At 47.8% G+C, this 25,848-nt stretch overlaps 2 protein-coding genes across 5 annotated transcripts; both read left to right on the top strand.

Annotated features, from left to right (window-relative positions):
• The first annotated feature begins 2,252 nt into the window (after window positions 1–2,252).
• On the top strand, window positions 2,253–14,706 carry TBC1D25 (TBC1 domain family member 25). 2 transcript variants are annotated; one of them, XM_047715318.1, is made up of 6 exons: window positions 2,253–2,521; window positions 4,116–4,225; window positions 5,153–5,307; window positions 12,377–12,504; window positions 12,639–12,827; window positions 13,108–14,706. In XM_047715318.1, exons 1-6 carry the CDS (start codon window positions 2,402–2,404, stop codon window positions 14,464–14,466), a joined length of 2,061 nt encoding a protein of 686 aa, XP_047571274.1. In that variant the 5' UTR covers window positions 2,253–2,401; the 3' UTR covers window positions 14,467–14,706. The 2 variants fall into 2 exon arrangements, with proteins under 2 accessions (XP_047571274.1, XP_047571275.1); XM_047715319.1 differs by lacking the exon at window positions 2,253–2,521 and adding an exon at window positions 2,944–2,973.
• A 6,848-nt stretch (window positions 14,707–21,554) lies between these two features.
• Window positions 21,555–25,096, top strand: RBM3 (RNA binding motif protein 3). Of its 3 annotated transcripts, none has more exons than XM_047715333.1 (7): window positions 21,555–21,696; window positions 22,295–22,414; window positions 22,664–22,770; window positions 23,412–23,517; window positions 23,614–23,707; window positions 24,153–24,235; window positions 24,551–25,096. In XM_047715333.1, exons 2-6 carry the CDS (start codon window positions 22,312–22,314, stop codon window positions 24,208–24,210), a joined length of 468 nt encoding a protein of 155 aa, XP_047571289.1. In that variant the 5' UTR covers window positions 21,555–21,696; window positions 22,295–22,311; the 3' UTR covers window positions 24,211–24,235; window positions 24,551–25,096. The 3 variants fall into 3 exon arrangements, with proteins under 3 accessions (XP_047571289.1, XP_047571287.1, XP_047571288.1); XM_047715331.1 differs by having other exon boundaries at window positions 24,150–24,235; XM_047715332.1 differs by lacking the exon at window positions 21,555–21,696 and adding an exon at window positions 21,726–22,162 and having other exon boundaries at window positions 24,150–24,235.
• Window positions 25,097–25,848: the final 752 nt, after the last annotated feature.

Raw genomic sequence — 25,848 nt, 5'->3', positions numbered from 1 at the left:
GAGCGCCTGGCATACACTTTGTATTTGTTGAATGGAAGAATAAATAAATGAAAGAGAAAGTTCTCCCCAGGACTATGACAAGGACCTCCTTTTTTATCTCCTTGCTTCCAGTAAGCAGTCTTTCCAGCCAAGGCCCTCTCCACAACCAAGACAGGAATGTGACCACGTTATATCCCCATTTAAAACCTGGGATCCAGTGCTGCCATCAGGATTGAACTCCAGAATCCATGCTAGTGTTTTGCTCATCCCACCCTGTGATAATTGTAATGAGAAGCAGACTCTCAAATTCCTAATTTCCTTCAGAAAATCCAGCGGACCCATAAGAAGTGTTATTTACTCAAGCACATGGATCAGAAGAAAAATGCCGAAAACCCTTCTCTGGCTTACAAAAAAAAATTCTCCAGTATTTATACCTTCTAAAAAATTGACATCCATGTAATAATAATACCGAGGAAACAGTTACTTTAAAAGATACCAAAATAGGGGCTCCTCGGTGGTTCAGTTGGTTAAGTGTCTGCTGGGATCGTGACCCCAGGGTCCAGGGATCAAACCCTGAGTTGGGCTTCCTACTCAGCAGGAAGTTCGCTTCCCACCACCTCCACACACCCCTCCACTCCAGCTCGTACTCTATCACTCTCTCTCAAAAAAATAAATAAAGGGTGCCTGGGTGGCTCAGTGGGTTAAAGCCTCTGCCTTTGGCTCAGGTCATGATCCCGGGGTCCTGGGATCGAGCCCCATGTCGGGCTCTTTGCTCAGCAGGGAGCCTGCTTCCCCTCCTCTCTCTCTGCCTACTTGTGATCTCTGTTTGTCAAATAAATAAATTTTTTAAAAAATCTTAAAAAAAATAAAATCTCTTTTAAAAAGATACCAAAATAGAATTGCGGGCTTCTCTAAAAAGTTAATGTTAAGAGTAGCAGGGGCACTTGGGGTGGCTCAGTGGGTTAAAGCCTCTGCCTTCAGCTCAGGTCATGATCCCAGGGTCCTGGGATCGAGCCCTCTATCCGGCTCTCTGCTCAGCAGGGAGCCTGCTTCTGCCTCTCTGCCTACTTGTGATCTCTGTCTGTCAAATAAATAAAATCTTTTTTAAAAATGTTAAGAGTAGCATTCATACAATACTGCAACAATTACTGAAGTCCAGGCATCTTACAGGACTCCTTTGTTAGGAATTATGTTTGTAAGGGCAGTCTGTGTTTTGTCCAAACCAGATGGATATTCAGTGAAGTGAGATGAATTCCTTCATGTATTTGGTGATTTGAGGAGTCTAAAGTGTGTTCAATCAGCTGATATTTAGTAGACATACACTGTTTAATAACAGGACTGACCTCAACGTCTTGCAAGGATCAAATAAAATGAAGGCAAACTTAAAAAGCTAGGACCTCCAGAGAGCATAAAAATGAATTTTTTAGTAAATTATTTATTGAAATACATCATTCGGGGGTACCTAGGTGGCTCAGTCAGTTAAGCATCTGCCTTCAGCTCAGGTCCTGATCTGGGGTTCTGGGTTGGAGCCCCACATAGGGCTCCCTGCTCAGCAGGGAGTCCCCTTTTCCCTCTGTCTGCCCCTTCCCTGGCTTGTGCACACTCTCTCTCCCTCTCTCAAATAAATACAATCTTTTAAAAATATATATATATATATAAATCATGGAGACAGAAACTGCAAAAGTCATATATGTACATGGAAACTTTTTTTGTGGAGATTTTATTTATTTATTTATTTGACAGAGATCACACGTAGGCGGGGGGGGGGGGGGGTAGGGGAGGCTCCCTGCTGAGCAAAGAGGCCAATGCGGGGCTCGATACCAGAACCCTGAGATCATGACCTGAGCCGAAGGCAGAGGCTTAACCCACCCAGGCGCCCCATGTAAACTATTTTTAAAAGATTCTGGAAAAGGGATTATTTTTCCATTCAGCAGGCTCATTTGAAGCAAGGGCCACAGGCTTTTGAAATAGATGACATCATCTTTAAAGGAGAGGCACGAGGCAACTCCGGGCGGGATGTGGGGCCTGACGTCATCGCATGGCAGATTCTTTCCCTGCCCACTTCTCTCGCCCGAGTAGATCGTCACAGTAACACGTAGGTGAATCTGGAATTAAGCTGCCCAGACAACCAAACCGCTGGCGAGGGGAGGCGGGACCTCAGTATGCGCCTGCGCATTGTTGGAAGTGAGGCACAATGCACGGCTTCTGGGGGCGGGACACCTGGCAACAGCATTTTAAGCGCGTGCGCAGAGGCCATCTCCACCCTGTGCCTGGCGGGAGGGGCAGCGGGGGGGCAGGGTCTCACAGCGCCCTCTGCGCCTGCGCTGGGCCACAAGGTGGGGCCGCGGGCGCCCGAACTGTGGAGTCCGCACAGAGGTGGGGGGCAACGGTCAACCGTCGCCCCGAGGCGGGTGGCGGCGGGATGGCGTCGGCCTCTGGAGCCTCGGATTTGGTCGGCTCTGGAGCGCCCCCACCTGGCGGGGGAGCCCAGGCGGCGGCGGCTGAGGAGGAGGAGCGAGAGGTGGTACGGGTCCGAGTCAAGGTGAGGCTGACAGTTGGTCGGCCGGCCCTCCTGGGGTGCCCAGGGGAGGGGAAAGCGGTGATTCTCTCAGGCCGGAGGGCGGGAACCGAGATTTGGGGTGTTAACCTGGGGGGCGAGGCTTGAGGGCAGAGTGATAGTGGTGGGGACAGGGGTGGGGGAGTGGGGGCTGGACCTAGAAATGCTGGGCAGGCCCTGAGGACTTAGGGACTGAAAATGGAGGGGTAGGGGCCTGAGGAATGGATAGGTGGAGATCATGGGTAGAGAGGAGGGGCCATAGGGCTGGAGGAGGGGCCTTAAATAGTTGAAGGGGGACTGTTGGTGTCTGAAAGGAGGTGCTGAAGTCAATTAATATGTAGAGACATGTACCTATGTGCACATTTACAGTCTCACCCGGGATGAGCTGACGTGCTTATCGGGAAGACAGCTAAATCAATGAGATGCTTTGGACACTGGTGAATGTCGTGAGGAGATAACGAAAAAGCTTTTGAACTAGGGAGTTCCTTTAGCCAGGGTTGTAGCAGGAAGTCCCTAGAAAGGTATTGAAGGGGCAGAGACCCAGGTAAAAAAGATACACATACTCCGTATGTGTATCTGAGGAAGAGTGGAAGCAGAGAGAAGAGCGAAGGCAAAGGCTGGGAGGTGGGGATGAGCCTGGCATGTTCCCTTAGGTTCCCATATTGCTGGAGCAAGAGAACAAGGGCAGGGGTGGGTAGGGGGTAAAACAATGAGGTAAAAGAGAAGCAGATTGGGAAGGGCCTCTGGCATGTGTTCTAAGAAAGCTGTTGCCATACATAGCTCCAGCAAGTGGTGATGGTGGTTCAGACTAGGGTGGTGGCACTGGTGTTGGTGAGAAAGTAGATTCTGGAAAGAAGTTAACAGGTCACCTCAGGGTAATACAGGAAGCTCTAAGGTAGAGGTTTGGGAATTCAGAAAAGAGATCATACCTGAGCTCTGGGTGAGCCCGTTGGAAGAAAGTGGGAAGGACTTTCCAGACAGCGGGGATCAGCACAAGCAAAGGCCCGCAGCCAGGATGTGTTCAAAGTAACTTCCAGCAGTTTGGTAGCACCAGAGTGTAAAGTTCAAAAAAGCTGACTGAAGAGAGGCTGGCTAGTGTCCTATAGGCCCACCTTTTGGGCACCCTGGGGTTGCCTCTGAAGAGATTTAAGCAGGGAAGTATTGTAAGTAGATGTGCTAAATTGTTGCAGCACTGAGTATTGATTTAATGGGAGCCAGACTGGACCTGGTGATCCTGACAACCATCGGGACAAAGAAGAAGAATTGGATCCTTGGACCATTGCAGTAGCCTCCTTCTCACTGGACTGCTGCTTTCTCCCTTGCCCCCCACAACCTGTTCTCTTAAGAGCAGCTGGAAGGATCCTGTTAAATCCTAAGTCAGATCACGTCCCCTCTCTGCACAGAACCCTCCAAGTCTTACCCCTCACTCAGAGCAAAAACCAAAGCCCATAACCCAGAACACCTGCTTCCATGTGCCCCTGCCCACAACTTGTCTGACCTTGCCTCCTATCCGTCACTCTGCCTGCTTCAGTCTGGTGATGTGGCCCCTGATGGCCCACTCTGTGTCTTATCTCCCCAGAAGTGTGAGAGCTTTTTGTCACCTGAGTTCCGCTCTTTCGCCGTCGACCCCCAGATCACCTCGCTCGATGTATTACAGCACATCCTCATCCGAGCCTTTGATTTGAATGGGTGAGTTACGGGATGCTGGGGGACTGACCATGGGGCCACCCACTTCAACAGTGGTTGTTTGGCTTTTTTGTTGTTGTTTGTTTGTTTCATTATTACAAATCCCACAGTGAACTGCCACATTTGCATATCCTAGAGTATTGGGGGAAATCTAGTCATAGGCTAAATTCCTAGCAGTGGTATTGCTGGACTAAAGGGTGTGTGCTTTTTAAAATTTCAACGGCTATTTCTAAAATGCTCTTCAGCTAGGTTTTTGCCAATTTATAATCTCCCCAGCAACATATAAAATGCCTCTTTCCCTAAGAAACACTGGTTACTAGAAAGCACTGGAAAATTTGCTGCCCTGATAGATGAAAAGTGGTGTCTCTTGGGGACAGGTGTGATGGTTATTTTGTTGTGATTGTTATTTTAGAGGAATACAAGCACATGGTAACAAATTCAGAGAGTACAAAAGTGATGTCTACTTGGGATGTTTCCATGGTTACAATAGTTAAACAACGTTGTTCATCACATAGTTGCTCAAGTATATCTGAAGAACAAATTCTTAGTTGACTTTTTTGGGTAAACATTTTTTGCTGTGAAAAATAACAAACACACAGCTTGCTTTATTTTTTATGCAGTAAGAAAACTGTTTTCTTCCCACTTCTGTCCCTCAACTACTCTGTCACCCTCCCTAGAGGGGGCCAACATTTTAAGCTTTCAGTGTGCCCTCTAGATACCAGCAGTTGTGTATCTGTTTCTGTGTTTGTGTAACAAAGCAGAGGTACACTGTCTGACCTCAGACAGCCCGAAATCCTTGGCACTGTACCCAACACATAGTAGAGAGTTGTTCCACATCATCTCTGCCTTCCCTGGCTTTTCATGGAAACTGTCCCTGGGCCCTACATGGCACTGGGAGCACTTGAGAGCTGCCACACTTCCTCTGTCCAGGAAGAAGAACTTTGGCATCAGCTACCTGGGCCGGGATCGGCTGGGGCAGGAAACTTACCTCTCACTCCTGTCTGACTGGGACCTCAGCACAGCCTTCGCCACTGCCTCCAAACCTTACCTGCAGCTGCGGGTAGACATTCGGCCCACCGAGGACAGTGAGTACCCGGCAGAGCCCTGGGGGCCCTGCTCTGGGACCCACCCTTTCCCCCACGGGATCACTCCACACCTTACAGTACACTCCCTCACAGTGGACTTGAGAGGAAAAAGGTGTCTGAGGTCCACATCCTGGCTTGGCCACTGGGCCCCAATTTCTTCACCTGTAAAGTAGAAATAATAGTATCTTGGGGCCATGATGAGGATTAAACAGGAAAATTCATGTAAAATCCCTGGAATGATACATGGCTGCATAATGAATGCTCAAAAAATATTAGCTCTAGGGGCACCTGGGCATCTCAGTCGGTTGAGCATCCAACTCTTGGTTTCAGCTTAGGTCATGATTTCAGGGTTGTGAGATGGAGCCCCATGTACGGCTCTGCACTCCCTGCAGAATCTGCTTGAGATTCTCTGTCTGTCTGTCTCTCTTTCTCTCCCTGCCCCTCTCCCTCTACCTCTCCCCCCACTCTCTCTAAAATAAAAATATTAGGGGCGCCTGGGTGGCTCAGTGGGTTAAAGCCTCTGCCTTCAGCTCAGGTCATGGTCCCAGGGTCCTGGGGTCGAGCCCCGCATCGGGCTCTCTGCTCGACAGGGAGCCTGCTTCCTCCTCTCTCTCTGCCTGCCTCTCTGCCTGCTTGTGATCTCTGTCTGTCAAATAAATAAATAAAACCTTTTAAATAAATAAATAAAATAAGAATATTAAAACAACATTAGCTCTAACGATTTATCATATTAGATTTACTATTATATAATCTAGTAATATAGGGTATAATTATATGATGCAGCATAACAATAGAAATGTAGTATTGTATGTTTCCATTATAATAACACATAACTATACAATGCTGATTATAATAATGATGGTTGTATTCATTCATTCATTCATCCTGCGCACATAATCATTTGTTTGCACTCATGCTCACTCATTCATTATTCCCTTGTTTTCTCAGCCACTTCCTCTCTTCTCATATTTGTTCCCTGACTCTCACCTATGTTGGCCCCTGGGAGCACACAGATAAATTAAGACATGGGTCCAAAAATTTGATTACAAACCATATATTAGATGATAATATTGTCAGTGTTAAATGTCCTGGGTATGGTAATGGTATCACAGTTATTGAAGGAAGAGCCCCTTGTTCTCAGGAAAAACACAGTTGAGTATTAAGGGGTAAAGTGTCATGATGTCTGCAAATAATTCAGCAAAAAGTAGTATGTATTTGGGCACCTGGGTGTCTCAGTCAGTTAAGCGGCCAGCTCTTGATTTCAACTTAGGTCATGATCTCAGGTCCTGTGGTCAAGCCTCACGTCGGGCTTTACGATCTGTGGGGAGTCTGCTCAAGCATTCTCTCTCCCTCTGCCTCTCTGTCCGTTTGTGCTCACACACTCTCCCTCTCTCTCTCTCTCTCTCTGAAATAAGTAAATCTTTTTAAAAAATAATATGTATCTATATGGAGAGAGCAAGATGAAGCAAGTGTGGCGAAAAATGTGAATAGTTAGGCGAGCTAGTTGAAGGATGTATGGGTATTCAATGAAATCATCTTTTTAACTTTATTGTAGATTTGAAATTTATTTATTTATTCAACAGAGAGAGAAAGAACACAAGCAGGGAGAGCAGCAGGCAGAGGGAGAGGGAAAAGCAGGCTCCCCATTGAGGAGAGACCCCAACATGGGGCTCCATCCCAGCACCCTGGGATCATGACTAGAGCTGAAGGCAGATGTTTAACCAACTAAGCCACCCAGGCACCCTTGACATTTTTTAAAGTAAAATTTTGGGGGCTCCTGGGTGACTCAGTTAAGCCTCTGCCTTCGGCTCAGGTTATGATCTTGTGGTCCTAAGATCGAGCCCTGCTTTGGGCTCTGCGCTCAGCGAGGAGTCTGCTTCTCCCTCTTCCTCTGCCCCTCGCCCTGTTCATGCTCTCTCTCTCTCTCTCTCTCTCAAACAAACAAAATCTTGGGTCATCTGGGTGGCTCAGTCAGTTGAGCATCCAGCTCTTGGTTTCAGCTTTGGTGATGGTCTCATGGGTCATGGGATCGAGCCCCACATCCATCTCCATGCTCAGTGGGGAGTCTGCTGGGAGGTTCTCTCCCTCTGTCCCTCCCTCCACTGTCTCTGTTTCTCTTTCTCTAAAATGAATAAACAAATCTTTTAAAAATAAAATCTTGGGGTGCCTGGGTGGCTCAGTGGGTTAAAGCCTATGCCTTCAGCTCAGGTCATGATCTCGGGGTCCTGGGATTGAGCCCTGCATTGGGCTCTCTGCTCAGCAGGGAGTTTGCTTCCTCCTCTCTCTCCACCTGCCTCTCTGCCTACTTGTGATCTCTATCAAGTAAATAAATAAAATCTTTAACAAAAATAATAAAATCTTTAAAAATAAGTAATAAAATAAAATAAAAAGTTGTGGAGTGAAAGACATGATGCCCTGCCTCAGGAAATTCACATGCCCATTTGGGATGACTGAGGTCTTTTAAGGATGTCCTAGTAACATATAAATAGCTAACATGTGTTGAACACTTAGAACCATTCTACACACATGATATTTATTCATTTGATTGTCAAAACAACCTTACAGGGTAGGCATGACAGTCATTCCTATGTTATAGTTGAGGAAACCAAGGCTCAGAGAGGGGAACAGGACTTGTGCATGTCACACAGACAGTAAGTGCAAGAGCAGGATTTGAACCCAGGTGGTGGCCAAACTAGCTTCAGATTCCTTGCTTTTAACCATTTGATTCTATGAAATCGTGGGCTTGTTAAGATTGGCAGCCTTGGGACGCCTGGGTGGCTCAGTTGGTTGAGCGGCTGCCTTCGGCTCAGGTCATGATCCCAGTGTCCTGGGATAGAGTCCCACAACAGGCTCCTTGCTTAGCAGGGAGCCTGCTTCTCCCTCTGCCTCTGCCTACCACTCTGCCTGCCACTCTGTCTGCCTGTGCTTACTCTCTCTCTCTCTGACAAATAAATAAATAAAATCTTTTTTTTTTTCAAAGATTTTATTTATTTGACACAGAGAGAGAGATTGCAAGTAGGCAGAGAGGCAGACAGAGAGAGAGGGGAAAGCAGGCTCCCCACTGAGCAGAGAGCCTGATGCGGGGCTCGATCCCAGGACCCTGAGATCATGACCTGAGCCGAAGGCAGAGGCTTAACCCACTGAGCCACCCAGGCGCCCCTAAATAAAATCTTTTTAAAATTAAAAAAAAAAAGATTGGCAGCCTTGAGAAAAAGAGCAAGAGGTAGAGAGAGGGACAGAAAAACTGGAGTCAGGGAGAAAGATAGTGACAGAAATGGGGAGAGGGACAAAAGGCAAAGACAGGTAGCCAGAGACAGGAACTTTTGCCAGATTAGCCCTGGGTGCTTAGCTCAATCACTTAACTAATTCCTGAAGCTTTGGTTTCCTCACCTGCAAAATAGACACTGAAACTATATGTTTATAAGTATCCAATAGATGGGGCTCTTATTAGAAAGATTATTAATGACGTTCTTGTGACCATGTTCATGACTGTGAAAGCAACAAGCATATTGTGACAACTTGGAAGGCCAGTCCCTCTTTCCGGTAAGAAGTCTGTTTCTCCCACCTCTACAAAGGGAAGATTAGCAAGCCTAAGCCTTCCACCAATTTGTGCAGTTGTGATATGAATCCTCTTTCTGTCACATGGACTGCAAATATTTTTTCCCGGGTTATCTTTTGTTCTATGGCTTTGCTTACAGTGTCTTTTTTTTTGTCCTACTGAAAACTAAAATTTGTATGCAGTCTTATACATAATACCTATCTCTTCCTTTATGATTTCTGAGTATCTCCCCTTTGGAACATCTTCCCCATCCCCAAGCTTATACAAATATTCTCCTATGTTTTCTTCTAATGTGCTTGTTTTTTTTTTTTTTACATATAAATCTCTACTCTGTGAACATTATAATAAGTACACCTGGTTTTTTAAAAAAAATGCCAGATAAACAGTCAGTTATGCCAGCATCATTTATTAAAGAACCACCATGTTTACACTGATTTGAAATGACACTTTTATCATATAGTGAGTTCCTATGTGTACTTGGCATTTATTTCTGGGCTATTTACCGCATTCCACCAGTTGGCTCCATTTGTCTATTGCTGTGCTAACACCATATTTTTATCACAGTGGTTGTGTGGTTAATTTTAATAAGGCAAGCATTGCCATCCTCCCACTGTTCTTTTTCTTGGCTCTTCTTTTTCTTAACTGTTCTTAAATGTGAATTCTTTCATACAATCCTTAAAATAATTTTTATCCAGTTCCAGGAAAAACCCCATTAGATTTCTGATTGGCATTGCACAGAATTCATATATTAATTTAGGGCTTGGGAAGTTTGACAGTTTTATCGGAAAATGTAGTACACACAGCATCTATTATGTAATAGCACAAGCAGGGCCTGGGACAGCACCCCATAATGAAATATTTGGATGCTTCTCCAGGGAAATGTGTATGCGTTCACACTTAGTAGGTTATATAAAGACTATGTATAGTCTTATGGCAGTTCGGATCAGGCACTGCCACTGGATGTTTGTGCTTGTAGAAATCCTTTGCCATTCTATTCATGGGTTCTTTCTTTTTTTAATCAATGTAGAATGTCTTTCTTTTCCTGTAATACTTCTGGCCTTGAGCAGTGCTCTTCCTGACATTCACATGGCTGCGCTCGCTTTCTGTTTGTTGGTGTTTGCCAGGAATACCTTTAGGTTTCTTCAACTTTCAGCCTTTCTTTGTCACTTAGTTTTAGGTGTGTCTCTCACAAAAACCCTATACCAGGATTTATGTTTTCTTAAGCAATTGACAGTGAACTCTTTCTCCTTGCAGTCTCTCCCACCCTCCCAGGCCCTTGAAATGGAAGCTTTGGAACACTTTTAATTCTTATTTTTTACTCTGATCCCTAACCTTTAACTTCTGCATTTTGGTTAGATAATAATTTCTTTTTATTTGTAGATAGATAGATAGATAGACAGATAGATAGATGGAAATTTCTTTTTAAATTCCAGGCTATCATATTTTCTTTATAGTACATCACTTATGTTTCAGGTATCCCACAAATCATGGTACCTTTGTCATTTCATGTTTAATTATACATATTAAAAACTTGGGGACTGTTGCCATTTACCCTCCCTTTCGCCTTCCCCCGCTTGGAGCCCTGGTAGTCATTCGGTAGTCATTTGCTTAGAGAACTTCTTGTTCTCCAACAAAGTGCATGGCCATGTTGGATGTACTCCAGTGACCAAAAATGTCTTTTCTTCGCCATGATAGATGCGTACTATCTTGGCTGGGTGGGGGCCCTCGCATCTCCAGGCTTTCTGCTCAGTGCTCCATGGATGTGGCAAGCCATTGTCTTCTTGCTTCCAGAATTGAGGAACCAAACTACTTGCATCTTAAGTCTCCAGGACTTGTCCTCCAGGTCTCTCTACATTGTCACTCAAATCATCAAGCTCTAGCTCTGTACCTTGAACGGGTTCTTCTATTTGGTCTTTCAGACCATTAGTTTGACCGTCTTCCTTTTGCCTATTAAGTGTTTTCATACTTTGTTTCCCAAGTACTACTCTGGCAGCTGTTGGGAGAGTGGAGAAAAGCAAAGAGGCAGTTTCAGGTGAGAGATGTGGTGACTCAGATAGGTGACAAGGCAGAGAGGAGAGGAGAGGTGGAATTGAAGTATGTTATGCATATGGAAGCCCCGGGGCTTAGTGAGTTTGGCCCTGGGATTTGAGAGAGTGGGAGGTGGCAAGGATGTCTCACAGGTTTCTGGCTCAAGCAAATGAACAGATAGAAGATCAGAGGAGGAGGTCGTATCCAGAGTGAACCTTGAGCTCTCCTTCTGGACTCCAGAGGCACTCAGTGCTCTATGAGACACCCAAGGGGAGGCAGTGACATTCAGATATGGCCTAGGGTTTATTCCTCCCTCACTGCTGTGGAGAAGGTACAGTGGATCCCATGGACAGGCTGCTTAGGGACAGCATTGGCCTGCAGTGACAATGGCTTAAACAAGTCCAAGTTGATTTGTTTCATACAGTAGAGTTTGAAATCCACTGGGCATTGCTGTTGTCAGTTTGGCAGCTCTGGGGCCCCAGGGCTGACATCTCTTAAGTCTCTCAAACTTTCCTTCATGTGGCCACTGCCACTTCAGCCATACATCACAGGTGGGGTGGGACAGGTGGGACAACCTTTTTTGTCATCATGAAATCAGAATGATCATGGTAATCTGTACCAGTTGTAGGATGAGACTAGCGTGAATACAAGATTAAGCGTTTGGGCTCTCGAGCTTTGGGCCTGGGCTTCAAATTTAGTTCTTTCACTTACTAGCTATGATGCTGAAGGCAACTATCTCATGTGCCTATTTCCTTATGGAAAGAATGGTGTTAATAATAGTGCCTAACTGGGGGCGCCTGGCTGGCTCAGTCAGTGGAGCATGTGACTCTTGATATTGGGTTGTGAGTTTAAGCCCCATGTTGGGTGTGTCAGTTACTCAGAGATAAGAATCTTTAAAATAATAATAATAGTAAGAGTAATAATAGTACTGGGTGCCTGGGTGGCTCAGTTGGTTAAGTATCTGCCTTCAGCTCAGGTCATGATCTCGGGGTCTTGGAGTCGAGCCCCGCATCAGGCTCCCTGCTCAGAGGGGAGTCTGCTTCTCCCTCTCCCTCAGTCCCTCCCCGCCTCATTCATGCTTGCAACTCTGTCTCAAATAAATAAAATCTTTAAAAAAAATAATAGTGCCCAACTTAGAGGAAGGATGTTAATATTAAATGAGTCCATACTTGCAAAGGGTTCAGAACACTTCCTGGCATAAAGTGAAGCCCTTGTCGCAGTGCTTGGCACGTAGTAAGTGCTCAGTAACTGTTACTTTATCCCACTAAAATACTGCTTAGAGTCTGCTGAGCTGTTTTGTGGGACAGTTATCAAAAAAGAATTGTTCACGGTTTTATGTTTTACCTGATTTAGATGACGTGGGAAGAGAGGGCGGGAGTCATTCACTGCCCTGTGGGTCCTAGCTTTGTTAGGAGATGAACCCACCCCTGAGGTGTGGGCCTCTCATCCCCGTTCTGGGGTCATGTCATTCTGTGTGCCTAGGCCCTCTGCTGGAAGACTGGGACATAATCAGCCCCAAGGATGTCATTGGCTCCGATGTGCTCCTGGCTGAGAAAAGGTCATCACTGACGACAGCTGCCCTGCCCTTCACGCAGTCCATCCTCTCTCAGGTGGTTTCAGGGACCCCTGTGGCCAGCTGCAGGGGGAGGGCAGGCCCACGTGGTACCCCTGGTTCTGAGCATGCTGGCTGGCACCTGCCCATAGCCTGCCCAGCTGACTGGCGGCCTTTCTTCCTCCTTCACAGGTGGGCCGCACCTTGTCTAAGGTCCAGCAGGTGCTAAGCTGGTCATATGGGGAAGACGTCAAGCCCTTCAAGCCTCCCCTGAGCGATGCTGAGTTTCACACCTACCTGAACCATGAGGGCCAGCTCTCGCGCCCTGAGGAGCTGCGCCTGCGGATCTATCACGGCGGTGTTGAGCCCTCCCTGCGAAAGGTGAGCCGCCTTGGTCACTCATCAGATCTGTCACTCCTGCAGTTGTGACTAGCTCACGAGACACACACACAGTGGACCTTGCTGTCATGGGGTGGCATACGGAGTGGAGCCGTTCCAGGGCAGCCAGCCCTCCCGAGGAGGGGCTGGGAGGCAGAGGTGGGAAGGCCGACTCTTCCAAGGGAAGACAAAGGCCCCAAGGCCGCAGGGTGGGGGCCACATCCACCAGGATGTGGTGGCTCATTTGTCGAGCCTCAGCCTTCTCCCTGTTGTCCCTGGCCAGGTGGTGTGGCGGTACCTACTGAACGTGTACCCAGATGGGCTGACGGGCCGTGAGCGGATGGACTACATGAAACGCAAGAGTCGTGAGTATGAGCAGCTCAAGAGCGAGTGGGCACAGCGAGCGAGCCCCGAGGACTTGGAATTCATCCGCAGCACAGTCCTCAAGGATGTGCTGCGGACAGACCGGGCCCACCCCTACTATGCGGGGCCTGAGGACGGCCCGCACCTGCGGGCGCTGCACGACCTACTCACTACCTACGCCGTCACGCACCCGCAGGTGTCCTACTGCCAGGGCATGAGCGACCTCGCCTCGCCCATCCTCGCCGTCATGGACCACGAAGGCCATGCCTTCGTCTGCTTTTGTGGCATCATGAAGCGCCTGGCCGCAAACTTTCATCCCGATGGCCGCGCCATGGCCACCAAGTTTGCCCACCTCAAGCTGCTACTGCGACATGCTGACCCTGACTTCTACCAGTACCTACAAGAAGCCGGGGCCGACGACCTGTTCTTCTGTTACCGCTGGTTGCTGCTTGAACTCAAGCGCGAGTTTGCCTTTGATGATGCCCTCCGCATGCTCGAGGTCACCTGGAGTTCGCTGCCCCCCGATCCTCCTGAACATGAGGTAGAGCTTGTCGGACCCCCCAGCCAGGTGGCAGACACTGGCTTCAGTGGCCACAGGGGGCGGCCTGTGCGACAGAGGCACATGCTGAGGCCTGCCGGGGGAGGAGGCGGTGCTTTCGACGATGCTGTTGACCATTTGGTCACAACCAGCCAGGGGCCTGGTGGCGGGGGGCGTCTCCTGAGACAAGCCAGTCTGGATGACCTCCAGCAACTCAGGGATAACACGGGCTCCAGGAGGGACCCTCTGGTCCAGCTGCCCCACCCAGCTGCCCTCATCAGCTCCAAGTCCCTCTCTGAGCCCTTGTTGAACTCCTCAGACCCACTCTCCTCGTCTTCCCGCCCTGATTCCCCTTCCTCCTCATCTCCGCCGTCCACTCAAGAGGCCTCTCCCGCCGGTGATGTGGCTGCAGGATCCCCCTTGATGCCAGAGTTGGGCTCCCCACAAGAACCTGGGAAATCCCTGCCACCCCCACCCCCACTGGGCTTGCCCCCGCCCCAGGAATTTGGCCGAGGGAACCCATTTATGCTCTTCCTCTGCCTTGCCATCCTGCTGGAGCACCGTGACCACATCATGCGCAACGGGCTAGATTACAACGAGCTGGCCATGCACTTTGACCGCCTTGTGCGGAAACACCACCTGGGGCGCGTCCTGCGCCGGGCCAAGGCTCTCTTTGCTGATTACCTACAGTCAGAGGTGTGGGACTCCGAGGAGGGGGCCGAGGCCACAGCCCCGTCTTGATCAGGCTCCTTCCAGCCCACCATAAGTCCCACCACCAGATCTCTGTTCTTTACCATGGGGGCCTATACATGAAACCCCCAGCTCCCTGCCTGCCAGCCCTAGACCTGTTGGAGGGCAGGGCCCCTTCTCCCCAGGTCTGAGAGTGTGGGGCTGTGCCTTGGCACTGCCCCATGGAGGCCACAGCCTCCTTTCTCAGTTTATGTTGTATTGTTTTTAACAACTGTACTTTGCACACACGAAGGTCACTGTGGTCTGTGTATTTCTCTACCCTCTCTCTGGTTTTTATTATAGATGGGGTCCCCAGGGGCTCCTGACCTGATGGAGTGGAAATACCTCATTTGGTGGAGGGTGGCCCCTGCTTCCCCAGTGGCAGGAGAGTGGGTGCCAAGAACTGGTTCTAGGTGAGCCCAGGTTGAGGACTGCTTGGGGGAGGCCCAAGGCTGTTTTGTGGTATATCTGCCTGCCAGTAAGGGTCTGGATTATGGCTATAAACGTACGTTTTCAGGACAGGCCCCCAAATGAGGCATGAGAGGGGGAGTCCGTGACTCCAAAAGGGCAAGTCTCATTACACAGACAGGCTACTTAGTAATGTTGGGCCACCACTTCTGCTGTTCTGCATGTCACCATTTCTAGGATCCAGACCCTCCCCTGTGAGTCTTATGCAGTAATGCTGGCAGTCCTGGGCAGGGTCTGAGGCATTTATTCTTATCACTTGCTTTGGGACCAGCTCGAGGGACAGTGGCCTTGCCATGCCTAGGGCTCTAAGTCCTAGATTGGGTTTGCAGCTCATCAGGGCCTTTTTTTTTTAAGATTTTTTTTTTAATTTATTTGACAGAGACACAGCAAGAGAGGGAACACAAGCAGGGGCAGAGGGAGAGGGAGAAACATGCTTCCCACTGAGCAGGGAGCCCGATGGGGGGCTCAATCCCAGGACCCTGGGATCATGACCTGAGCTGAAGGTAGACGCCCAATGACCAAGGTACCTAGGAATCCCATGAGGACCCGTCTTAACCATGTTAGCAACAGAAACCATTCCTTAGCCTTCTCTATCCCATTTATATTGGCACACAAATCAAGCACTGATAAAACTCAGGGCCTAAAAGAAGTCACCTACTTATGGGGAAGGTAATGATCAAAAGAAGACCCTTTTCCCCACTTATCTTCTCAGAAGGTGGATTCTTTCATGGACCAGGTGCTGTCCTCCACAAAGGACACAGCAGATGATGGGTAGGTAACTGGGCTCGTTCAGGTTATGGCCTGGTTATGCCAGATTCTGGCCAGAAGTCATTGCTGCACTAGGCACAGAGATGAGAGGCACTGGAACTGCCATCCTCTCATCTGTCTCCCCAAGAATGCCATATGGAGCTAGAGAGAACACTTAAGATGTTCCCATCATGCCCTAGTATTGGAGGGGAAGCTGACCATTCCTCCGATGAGGGCTTGCTTCACTGGAAGAGCTGGACAAGACCATCCTGTGTCCAGGGTACTCCAAGACTATGGGTCTAACCAAGTATGGATAAGGTGCTCAGACACACACATGCCACCCAAGAGCCAGCCAAGGTATGAGGGTATCCGGTCCTTTGAGGACCTGAAATGTCCCCTTTGTCCAGCAGCAGCTGACACCCTCTGCGTGCATTCTGTGACTAATGAGCACAGGTATTTGAGGGGCCAGACAAGTCAATTCTGTGTATGGCAGCTTAGGACCTCTGGGGGTCAGAGGAGTAATTTCTGTGAATAGGAGATACACTGAAGGGCAGAAACCTCTCTCCCTGACAATACTTGGGGCTTCTAGTTCCTGCTATGGTGGCAAACAGCACAAGCCGCCGACCCCCTTGCCCAAAAGCAACCCTGGAGAAAGTACAGAGGGAAATGTGAGTTCCAGAAACTGCAACACAGCTATGGAGATCTGTGGGAAAACGGAAGGCTAACTCTAAGTGGCCTCTGTTTTGAGTGGCGCTGGCTGAAGGCAGCAAATAGGATGGGTTTCAGGTCTGGCTCTTAACTTCTCCCCCATGTTGTGTTGGGGAGGTCCTTGTCTGCCCCTTACTGTAGACATTATCCCAACCACTTACAGTCGTCTGGGGCAGGGGACTACGATGAGGACAACAAGAACTGTGTTGAGGGAAGGAAATGAGCAGCTGGAGGCAATCATTCCTCCACCTGTCCCCCTCCAGACAGCAGGGATGGTGGTGACACCTCGGGAGACAGCCTCCTCTTGGGGTTTAAAGATGAAACCCCTATCAGAGGAACTGCCAAGTAGCTCTATTTCTGTGGCACCTGGGGCTGACCACCCTCTGGCTCGTCTCCCCACACATCTCTTTACCCTTTGAACTCCAGGGGACTGAGCAGAGTCCAATCTGGCCCTCAGCCTTCCCTCGAGACCTTGTACATGCCACAACTGCTCCTGTCTGGGGAACTTGAGCTCACCCCCAAAATGACTAGACACCGGGGCAGCATCACCACCTCCAGAGAAAATTAAACCGGATGTATTAGTTATCTACTGCTCTAGAACAAATGACCCCCAAACTTAGCAGCTTAAAACAGCAAACATTTATTTTCTCAGCCTCTGGAGTGTCAGGAGGAATCTGGGAGCCACTCAGCTGGGTGATTTTAGCTCAGTCTCATCTGAAGTTTCAGGCAAGTTGTCAGGACTGAAGACATGACCCCTCGGCTGAAGGACCCACTTCCAACATGGCCCACTCGGGAGGCTGCTGGGAGGAGGCTTCCATTTTTCGCCACCTGAGCCTCTCCGTGGAACTCCTCACAACACATGGTCCCAACAGGCAGGCAGGAGACCATGAGCAAGACGGAACTGTAGTGTCTGTTAGAACTTAACCTCAAAAATGACATACCATCACTTCTGCTATATTTTCTTGGTCACACCAACCAACCCTAGGACAACACGGGAGGGAATTACACAGGATGTGATTCCCAACAGGCAGGGATCGTTGGGAGCCATCCTGGAGGCTGGCTAGTGTACTGGGTATGCCATATAATTATAATATAATATAATATAACAATATAATATATAATATAATATCAGAAGAAGTATTGGGCCAGACATGAGTAATTTTAAGTAAATACAATAAATAGATAAAAGTAGAATATAAAACCAGAACAAGTGATATAAAAGGGACCTAAAGAAAATAGTAGGTGTGAGTAGGATAGGAAAAAAAGGAACAGAAAAGTACTGTAAATAGAGAATACGAAATGGGATGTCGGAAGTTTTACTATAATAACAATCACAAAAATATTTAGAACACAGAGACCCTCGTTGGATTTAAAAAAAAAAAAAAAAGGTCCCCAAAAAGAAAAACAGTCCAACAACACCCACACAAAGATTGGGAAATGTTGAAAATGAAAAGATGAAGAGAGGATAGAGCACATTAATAAAAGCCCAAAGAAAGCTGAGATAGCCATCCCAATAATTAATAACAAAATTTAAGATCACAAAAGACAAAGGACATACACTCATTGGCAGGAAAATATGTCTACCATAAACATACACACCTAAGGAGTACTGAACAATTTTTTTGAAGATTTTATCTATTTATTAGCGCACAGTGGTGGGGGGCAGAGGGAGAGGGAGAAGCAGGAAACAGACTCCCTGCTGAGCACAGATCCTGACACAGGCTTGATCCCAGGACCCCAGGATCATGACCTGAGCCAAAGGCAGGCACTTAACCAACTAAGCCACCCAGGCACCTGTGAACAATACATTTTTAAGCTTGGTATTTTATATATACACATTTATTTATACATCATATTATATATATGACTTAGATATTAATATATATAAACACATTCCTATATATATGTATGGTTTTTATATATTCACATATATGTAAGAACACATTCCTGTATAACCCACACTTAACAAATGGAGAAGACTACTTTTTTTTTTTTAAGATTTTATTTATTTATTTGACAGAGAGAGATCACAAGTAGGCAGAGGCAGGCAGAGAGAGAGGGGGAAGCAGGCTCCCTGCTGAGCAGAGAGCCCGATGTGGGGCTCAATCCCAGGACCCTGAGATCATGACCTGAGCCAAAGGCAGAGGCTTAGCCCACTGAGCCACCCAGGCGCTCCAGAGAAGACCACTTTTATGCTTACACTTAGTTACAAAAATAGACCATGTTAGGGCACTAACATCTCGATGAATTCAAAAGTATTCAATATTGGGGCGCCTGGGTGGCTCAGTGGGTTAAGCCGCTGCCTTCGGCTCAGGTCATGATCTCAGGATCCTGGGATCGAGCCCCGCATCGGGCTCTCTGCTCAGCAGGGAGCCTGCTTCCTCCTCTCTCTGCCTGCCTCTCTGCCTGCTTGTGATCTCTCTGTCAGATAAATAAATAAAATCTTAAAAAAAAAGTATTCAATATTAAACATTATCTCTGACCATAGTACAATAAAATTAGCAACAGCAAAAAGCTAAAAAAAAAACCCATCTTTGAAACATTACTAAATAATTCTTAGATGAAAGAAATCATAAAGGAACTTTAGAAATATTTACAACTAGGGCCACCTGGCAGGTCATGATCTCAGGGTCCTGGGATCAAGCCTTGTGTCCAGTTCCGAGCACTTTGTCTGCTTGAGAGTCTCTCCCTCTCCCTCTGCCCCTCCCTCCTGCTCTCACTCTCTTTCTCTCTCTCTTAAATAAAATGAATAGGGGTGACTGGATGGCTCAGTCTGTTGAACATCTGCCTTCAGCTCAGGTCATGATCTTGGGGTCCTCCAAGCCCTGCACTGGGCTCCCTGCTTGGCGGGGAGTCTGCTTCTCCCTCTCCCCCCATCTGTGCACGCACTCTCTTTCTTGCTCTCTCTCAAATCTAAATAAATAAATAAATACAATATTTTTAAAAAGAAAGAAAGTAAAGGGGCCCCTGGGTGGTGCAGCCAGTTAAACACCTGATTCTTGGTTTCAGCTCAGGTCATGACCTCAGGGTCTTTTTTTTTTTTTTTTTTTCATTTTATTTATTCATTTGAAAGAGAGAGCAAACACAAGCAGGGGAGCTGCAGGCAGAGGGAGAGGGAGAAGCAGACTCCCTGCTGAGCTGGGAGCCCAAAGTTGGGCTATATCCCAGGACCCTGAGATCATGACCTGAGTCAAAGGCAGATGCCCAACCATCTGAGCCACCCAGGCACCACATGATCTCAGGGTCTTGAGATCAAGCCCCGAGTTGGGCTCTGAGCTCAACAAGTAGTTTGCTATAGTTTTTCTTCTCCCTCTCCCTCTGCCCCTCCCTGTGTTCTCTCTCTTTCTCTCTCAAATAAATAAATCTTAAAAAAAAAAAAAGATTGGGGGGCCTGGGTGGCTCAGTGGGTTAAGCCTCTGCCTCCAGCTCAGGTCATGATCCCGGAGTCCTGGGATCGAGCCCCACATCGGGCTCTCTGCTCGCTGGGGAGCCTGCTTCCCCCTCTCTCTCTGCCTGCCTCTCTGCCTACTTGTGATCTCTATCAAATAAATAAAATCTTTAAAAAAAAAAAAAAGATTTACAACTGGGGGCACCTGGCTCGTGCAGTTGATAGATCATGGGACTCTTGATTGTGGGGTCAAGAGTTCAAGTCCCATGTTGGGCATAGAGTTTACTTAAAAATATAAATAGAGACACCTGGATGGTTCAGTCCGTTAAGCATCTGACTCCTGATTTCATGACTTAGGTCCTGATCTCAGGGTCCAGGGACTGAGCCCCAGATTAGGCTCCATACTTGGTGGGGATTCTCCTTGGGATTCTTGCTCTCCTTCTTCCTCTGCCCTTCCTCACCCCACTCTCCCCTCACCTCATGCTCTCTCTCTCAAATAAGAATCTTAAAAAATAAAATGTTAAAAAATTTACAACTAAATAATATAAAAATACTACATGCAAATTTTGTAGATCACAGCAAAATCAGTTAAAACAAGAAACCTGTAGGTTTAAATACATTTATCAGGAAAGAAAGGTTGAAAAAGATACACTTTAAAACCAATAAAATGGTTAACTGTAGAAGGAAGAGAACAAAAGTTGGGTGCAGGATTGAAAGAGAATAAAATGAGGGGCTTTTTGTGTAACAACAATGAAGATGTGTTATGAACCATAGAATATGATCAGAGCTCACTTTGAGAGTCAAACGGGTACTTCTTTTTGCATGGGGCCTCAGATTCCCTGAGGCCTACCTAAGACTATTATGTATATGCACAATGTGAAATCTATTCATGTCCATCCATGCCTGGATATGGCAAAAGCCAGACAAGTTCATTTTGTGGATGCATACAATTGTGTACTCCAAAAGTTAACAAATCTAGTCTGTATTTGGAGGGCTGACCCTTAGTAGGACTTGGAAATGTAGAGTTTCTGAGAGCAGAGGAACCCAGTCTTCCTTGAGGGGGAGCTCAGAAACTCTGAAAGCTGGACAGGTCCACTGTGTACTGTGAAAGTCTTTGCGGATCAAGGGCTCAGGGACCCTCCATGATAACAAAAATTGTTCTGTGGATTGGAATTTACTCCCTCTGAAGACTGGGGCATGCTGTTTTGTAGAAAGCATCTCGGGCAGTCTACCGGCAGAGAAATCAAGAGACTGACTTCGGGAGGCAGTCAGATAAGGAGTAGGGCTGAAGTCAGAAATGAGAAGGAATGATGCCAGGAAAAAGGATCCCATGACAGGCGGCTAGATGTTGGGCAGAGAAAACATAGGGATCAGCATCACACACTGAGAAAACAGAGGATCTGACGTTAAGGACTGTGAAGGGTGAGGACGACAAGTAAAGTAGGGGATAAAACATCCGATCCTTGAGGAATACGAGAGAACTGGGGGGTGAAGGAGGTTACAGTAATTACGTCTTGGGGACCTGCAGGAAGACGACTGAGATGGAGGGGAAGACGCCAGAACCAATGGACGATATGACATCAAGGACGGCCAGGGTGACGTCAGGGCCGGAAAAGGGTATCAGAGCGAAAAGGCTCCTGCGCACCGCTGGGCCCGCGAATGGATACGGACTCCACAGTACACCAATCGCACAAGGCTCGCCTCCCTTTCCGGAAGCATGCTGAGCTTATTGGTCCGTCTGCTCTGCCATCCCTTCCTCCCACCCCCTTGCTGGCTTCAGCCAATGAGCATGAACGCCGGTGCGCGCGGGGGACGTTTCGTGACGTGCATGCTACGTGCGCTTTATCAAGCGTCTTCCTGCGCGGCAATCTTCCCAGTCTCTCCGCTCCTGCACGGTAGCTGTTCTTCCAGTTCTTTTGCATAATTTGCAGGTAAGCAGCGCGTATCTTGTGGGCCGGCTGCTCCTGGCCTCACTGATGTGCGACGCGCCAGCCAGGAGCTAGGTGCGCGAGTGGGGAGAGCAGCGGCTTCTGACACGTAGGCTTGGGCTTCTCCCGAGTGGGTGGGTCCGTGCTGAGAGATGAAACTTTTCTTTTGGTGGGAGGCTGGCTCCTTATATCCGAGTGCGAGGAATGCTGGGAGGGACTGGCGACGTCTGTGGCGGGAGGGACCGCGCGACAGCCGAGATTCGCGGGTGCCCTTCCCCCCCCCCACCACGTGACCGCCGCCATCTTGTTCTGCCGGCGCGGAGGGAACGCTAGGTTGATCCGACCCTGCGCAGTGGCACAAAATGACGGGCGTGGTGGTGGTGATTTGAGCATGCGCGAAGGCCGCCCCCAAATGGCTGCTTCCCTGATCGGGCTCTGCCGATTCCCGGCTTTTCCGCTGTTCTTTTAGGTCTGTGTTCAGGTGTCTCTTTGTTTTCTCTTTTTTGTAGTCTTCCTCTTTCTTTATCCTTTCGTGGTCCTGCTTTTTTCATTTTTTCTCTCTCTACGGTTTCTCCCACCCTTTTTCGTACTCCCTTTGCAGTACTCAAATTGACGGCCATGTCTTCTGAAGAAGGGAAGCTTTTCGTGGGAGGACTCAACTTCAACACCGACGAACAGGCTCTTGAAGACCACTTCAGCAGCTTCGGTCCTATTTCGGAGGGTGAGATATGGGCTAGTTGTATGATGAGTTGGGTGTTTGAAAGTCTGGGGCCCTTGAGTTTCAAGAAACAGAAGAAAAATCAGGACCTCAGACTTTCACATATTCCTTTTTTTTTGTTCCTAGTTCTAAGGTAATCTTGCAAGAACCCCCTAATTTTCAGTTGAGGAGTGATGGGAGGGGTCTGTTCTCTAGGGGACACCCTTTGCGGCTTATGTTTCTTCCTACCCACATTTTTCTCTTTTTCCCCAGTGGTTGTTGTCAAGGACCGGGAGACTCAGCGATCCCGGGGTTTTGGTTTTATCACCTTCACCAATCCAGAGCATGCCTCAGATGCCATGAGAGCCATGAATGGAGAGGTGAGGTCTCCTACCTGCATAGGGGCCCTGCCCCCATCTGCCACTTGCACCATTCTTTCTGTTTTTCCCTCTGTGTCTGCTAGGGGCATCGCGGCCACCAAACCCCGCAGTGCCCACTCACAGGAGCGTGACTGCCTTCTGTTCTAGGGGGTGGAGGGCAGCGGCAGACAGAGCCGGGCTGCCTGGGAGGCGACGACTGGTCCTGCATGAGGCCGAGAAGCCACCTGTGGATGGTTGACCTGCCCTGGGCTTAGGTAGTAGAGTCTGCAGACCTGCGGGCCTGGCCCGGAGAGGACCTCGTGAGTCTTCTGGGATGGACTCTGAAGTCTCAAACCAAGAGAGGTGTCTGTCTGGCCCTAATAGTGGGGCAGCTTGTAGGAGTGGGGAGGAGAACTCAGCCTGAGTTCAGTCAAGATGTAAGTAGTAGCAGGGGGAACACGGTGGATTCAGGTCATTTTGTGGGATTCTATGGCTCCTGATAAAGCCGTTCTGGTGAAAGGAGCTTATTCTGGAACATGGCACCCAGAACCTGGTGCCCAGCAGGAGTTTCTGGGCAAAAGCCCACCTGCCCTACCCATTTTTCCTTCACCACTGCCCTGTTTGACCACCAACCCATCCTCCTTGTGTCTCCCCACACGTAGTCTCTGGATGGTCGCCAGATCCGTGTGGATCACGCGGGCAAGTCAGCCAGGGGAACTAGAGGGGGTGCCTTTGGGGCCCATGGGCGTGGTCGCAGCTATTCTAGAGGTAAGTGCAGTGGTAAGTGTGGATATGGGGGAGAGTGGCTTATTAGTGACTTATGTCTAGATGGCTGCTTTTCAATTTTTTCTTAATCTACTGTAGGTGGTGGGGACCAGGGCTATGGGAGTGGCAGATATGACAGTCGACCTGGAGGATATGGGTATGGATATGGAAGGACCAGAGACTATGGTGGCAGGTGGGTAGCCAAGGGATTGGGGTGCTCTGGTGGTGCTGCTTTCTTCTTAAGAGCTCAGCTGCCTGGGAGTTCATACATACTTGATTTTGGTGTTAACTAGTGTCAGTTTTTACGAATTGTAATGAGGTTTTAAGTGTGATACTGTGTTTTGAGGTGTGTATGATGCACTAGTATATGGTAAGATGATGCAATTGTAATATGGTAGGTGGTAATAACATGTTTATCATGTTTTGTTGGTTGTATGTGTTGTGTGTGTAATATGCTATGTGCAAGTTACATGTCCCGTAATTACGTGATTTCTGTACAGTATGTGTTTGATACATGATTTACATGTTACAGTGTGTAATAACAGAACGTGACAGGATATGTAAATATGTGTGGTTTTTAATACCAGGGTTTCTAGGATATGTTCTTGCTAACTGCCATGTATGTTTTCTCCCAGAAGCCAGGGTGGTTATGACCGCTACTCTGGAGGAAATTACAGAGACAGTTACGACAACTGAGATGAGGCATGTGCACCTAATGTAGGTGAGGCTTATGTGTTGCCACTGAGCGGACCTCTGTCCACCAGCCCTGTCCTGTTCCACTCGAGCTTTCCTCCTGCCTGTACTTAGTTCACCTGGCCCACCTGACACCATTCCTAGGCCTCCTTTGCTCTCAGGTGCCTATCAGCTAGTCTGCTGTTGGGAGGGGATGTCTAAAAACCTGTCTACCCTGTATCTCTTGCCTGGGTATGGAGGAGATGAAGCGGCATTGCTCAGCAATCCTTACCAACCCTGGGAGGTGAGCATGTGTACCTCTGCCTTCCCAACATTACAATTCTCCCCTTCTTACTGTTCTCAGATACACAAGGAATAAAACTTCTGGTCCAGGATCATCCTTCCAAATGGCTGTATTTATAAAGATTTTTGGAGCTGCACTGACATCTGTTTTAGTACATCAACTTCTATTTTTGAACTGAGCTCCCAAGGTAGCTTGTCACAAAGAACTTTTAGAAAGCTCCATGTGTTTTTAAAATTTTTTTCTCTTTTAAATAATAATCCTGGGACTTTTGTAGAGTTTGGGTATTTTTTCCTTCTGCCAATTTTTCAGTTTGGGCTCTCAGGATTACTGATTATGGCAAAAAAATAATGTTCAGACTGTTGTGTTTTGTTTTTTTAATAACGTGCATTTAACATAAGCATTTCCAAATGCAAGTACAAGAAATCAGCACAATTAGAGGTGGGTTTTTTTTTATTCAAGGTCCCCACCCTTGAGAATACAGAAGTTTCTTAAAGTATTTGTGAGTGTCCTTTTTTTTAGTACTGGAAGAAAAAATACTCTGTTGTGTCTCACTAGCATTTTAGGATGTTCTTCACGGAGCTGATTAAAAAGTTTAAAAATGAAAAACTGATATGTGTTTTTTTTCCTTTGCTGACCTGTTTTCAAACTAAAAATGGAAGATCAACAAGGGATGCTTCTAGGAAAGAGTTTAGTTGGGGGGTGGGCAGCAATTTCCGTTAAGAGTAGACCTCTCCAAGGCGCCTGGGTGGCTCAGTGGGTTAAGCCGCTGCCTTCGGCTCAGGTCATGGTCTCGGAGTCCTGGGATCGAGTCCCACATCAGGCTCTCTGCTCGGCAGGGAGCCTGCTTCCTCTTCTCTCTGCCTGCTTGTGATCTCTCTGTCAAATAAATAAAATCTTTAAAAAAAAAAGAGTAGACCTCTCCAGCCCAAAGTTTGGTTGCGTTTGGGTATACATGAAGTGTGGGGGTGCTGGGGGTTACAGAGGAAATAAATACTATGCTGGAATTGGGTTTCCTGAGATAGCCTTTTGGTTCCATTGTTTTTTTCACCATTGTTTTGTTCATTGTCAGCTTGGGAATCCGACTGCTTCAGTTTGAATCTCCCTAGCATCTTGGAGCATCAGTGGGTACCCTCCTCACAGGATTGTTCTGAGAATTTAACATCTGGTGGGAGTTCGATCCTTTCATAAACAGCATTTTCAGTTTCTTTTGACTCTGAAATGTTGGGAAGTGGAGGAAGTGTGCTAAATTCCCCTTTGAGGAACACGGAAGAATCCTGACTTGAAAACAAGGTTCTAAGAGCCCAGACTCTGGATTCAGATCCAGGATTAAAACAGAGCCTCTGCTGCTCCCCAGCTAT

Source organism: Lutra lutra, chromosome X, assembly GCF_902655055.1.
Source record: "Lutra lutra chromosome X, mLutLut1.2, whole genome shotgun sequence".
Classification (NCBI taxonomy): domain Eukaryota; kingdom Metazoa; phylum Chordata; class Mammalia; order Carnivora; family Mustelidae; genus Lutra; species Lutra lutra.
This window is presented reverse-complemented; position numbering and strand designations above follow the sequence as displayed.

Excerpts from the sequence above, each read along its gene's own strand:
- TBC1D25 (XM_047715318.1), top strand. The coding sequence starts at position 2,402 with ATGGCGTCGGCCTCTGGAGCCTCGGATTTGGTCGGCTCTGGAGCGCCC. Across the intron at positions 2,522-4,115 it reads TGGTACGGGTCCGAGTCAAG|AAGTGTGAGAGCTTTTTGTC; the intron begins GTGAGGCTGACA and ends TTATCTCCCCAG. Across the intron at positions 12,828-13,107 it reads TTGAGCCCTCCCTGCGAAAG|GTGGTGTGGCGGTACCTACT; the intron begins GTGAGCCGCCTT and ends GTCCCTGGCCAG.
- RBM3 (XM_047715331.1), top strand. The coding sequence starts at position 22,312 with ATGTCTTCTGAAGAAGGGAAGCTTTTCGTGGGAGGACTCAACTTCAAC. Across the intron at positions 22,415-22,663 it reads CTTCGGTCCTATTTCGGAGG|TGGTTGTTGTCAAGGACCGG; the intron begins GTGAGATATGGG and ends CTTTTTCCCCAG. Across the intron at positions 22,771-23,411 it reads TGAGAGCCATGAATGGAGAG|TCTCTGGATGGTCGCCAGAT; the intron begins GTGAGGTCTCCT and ends CCCCACACGTAG.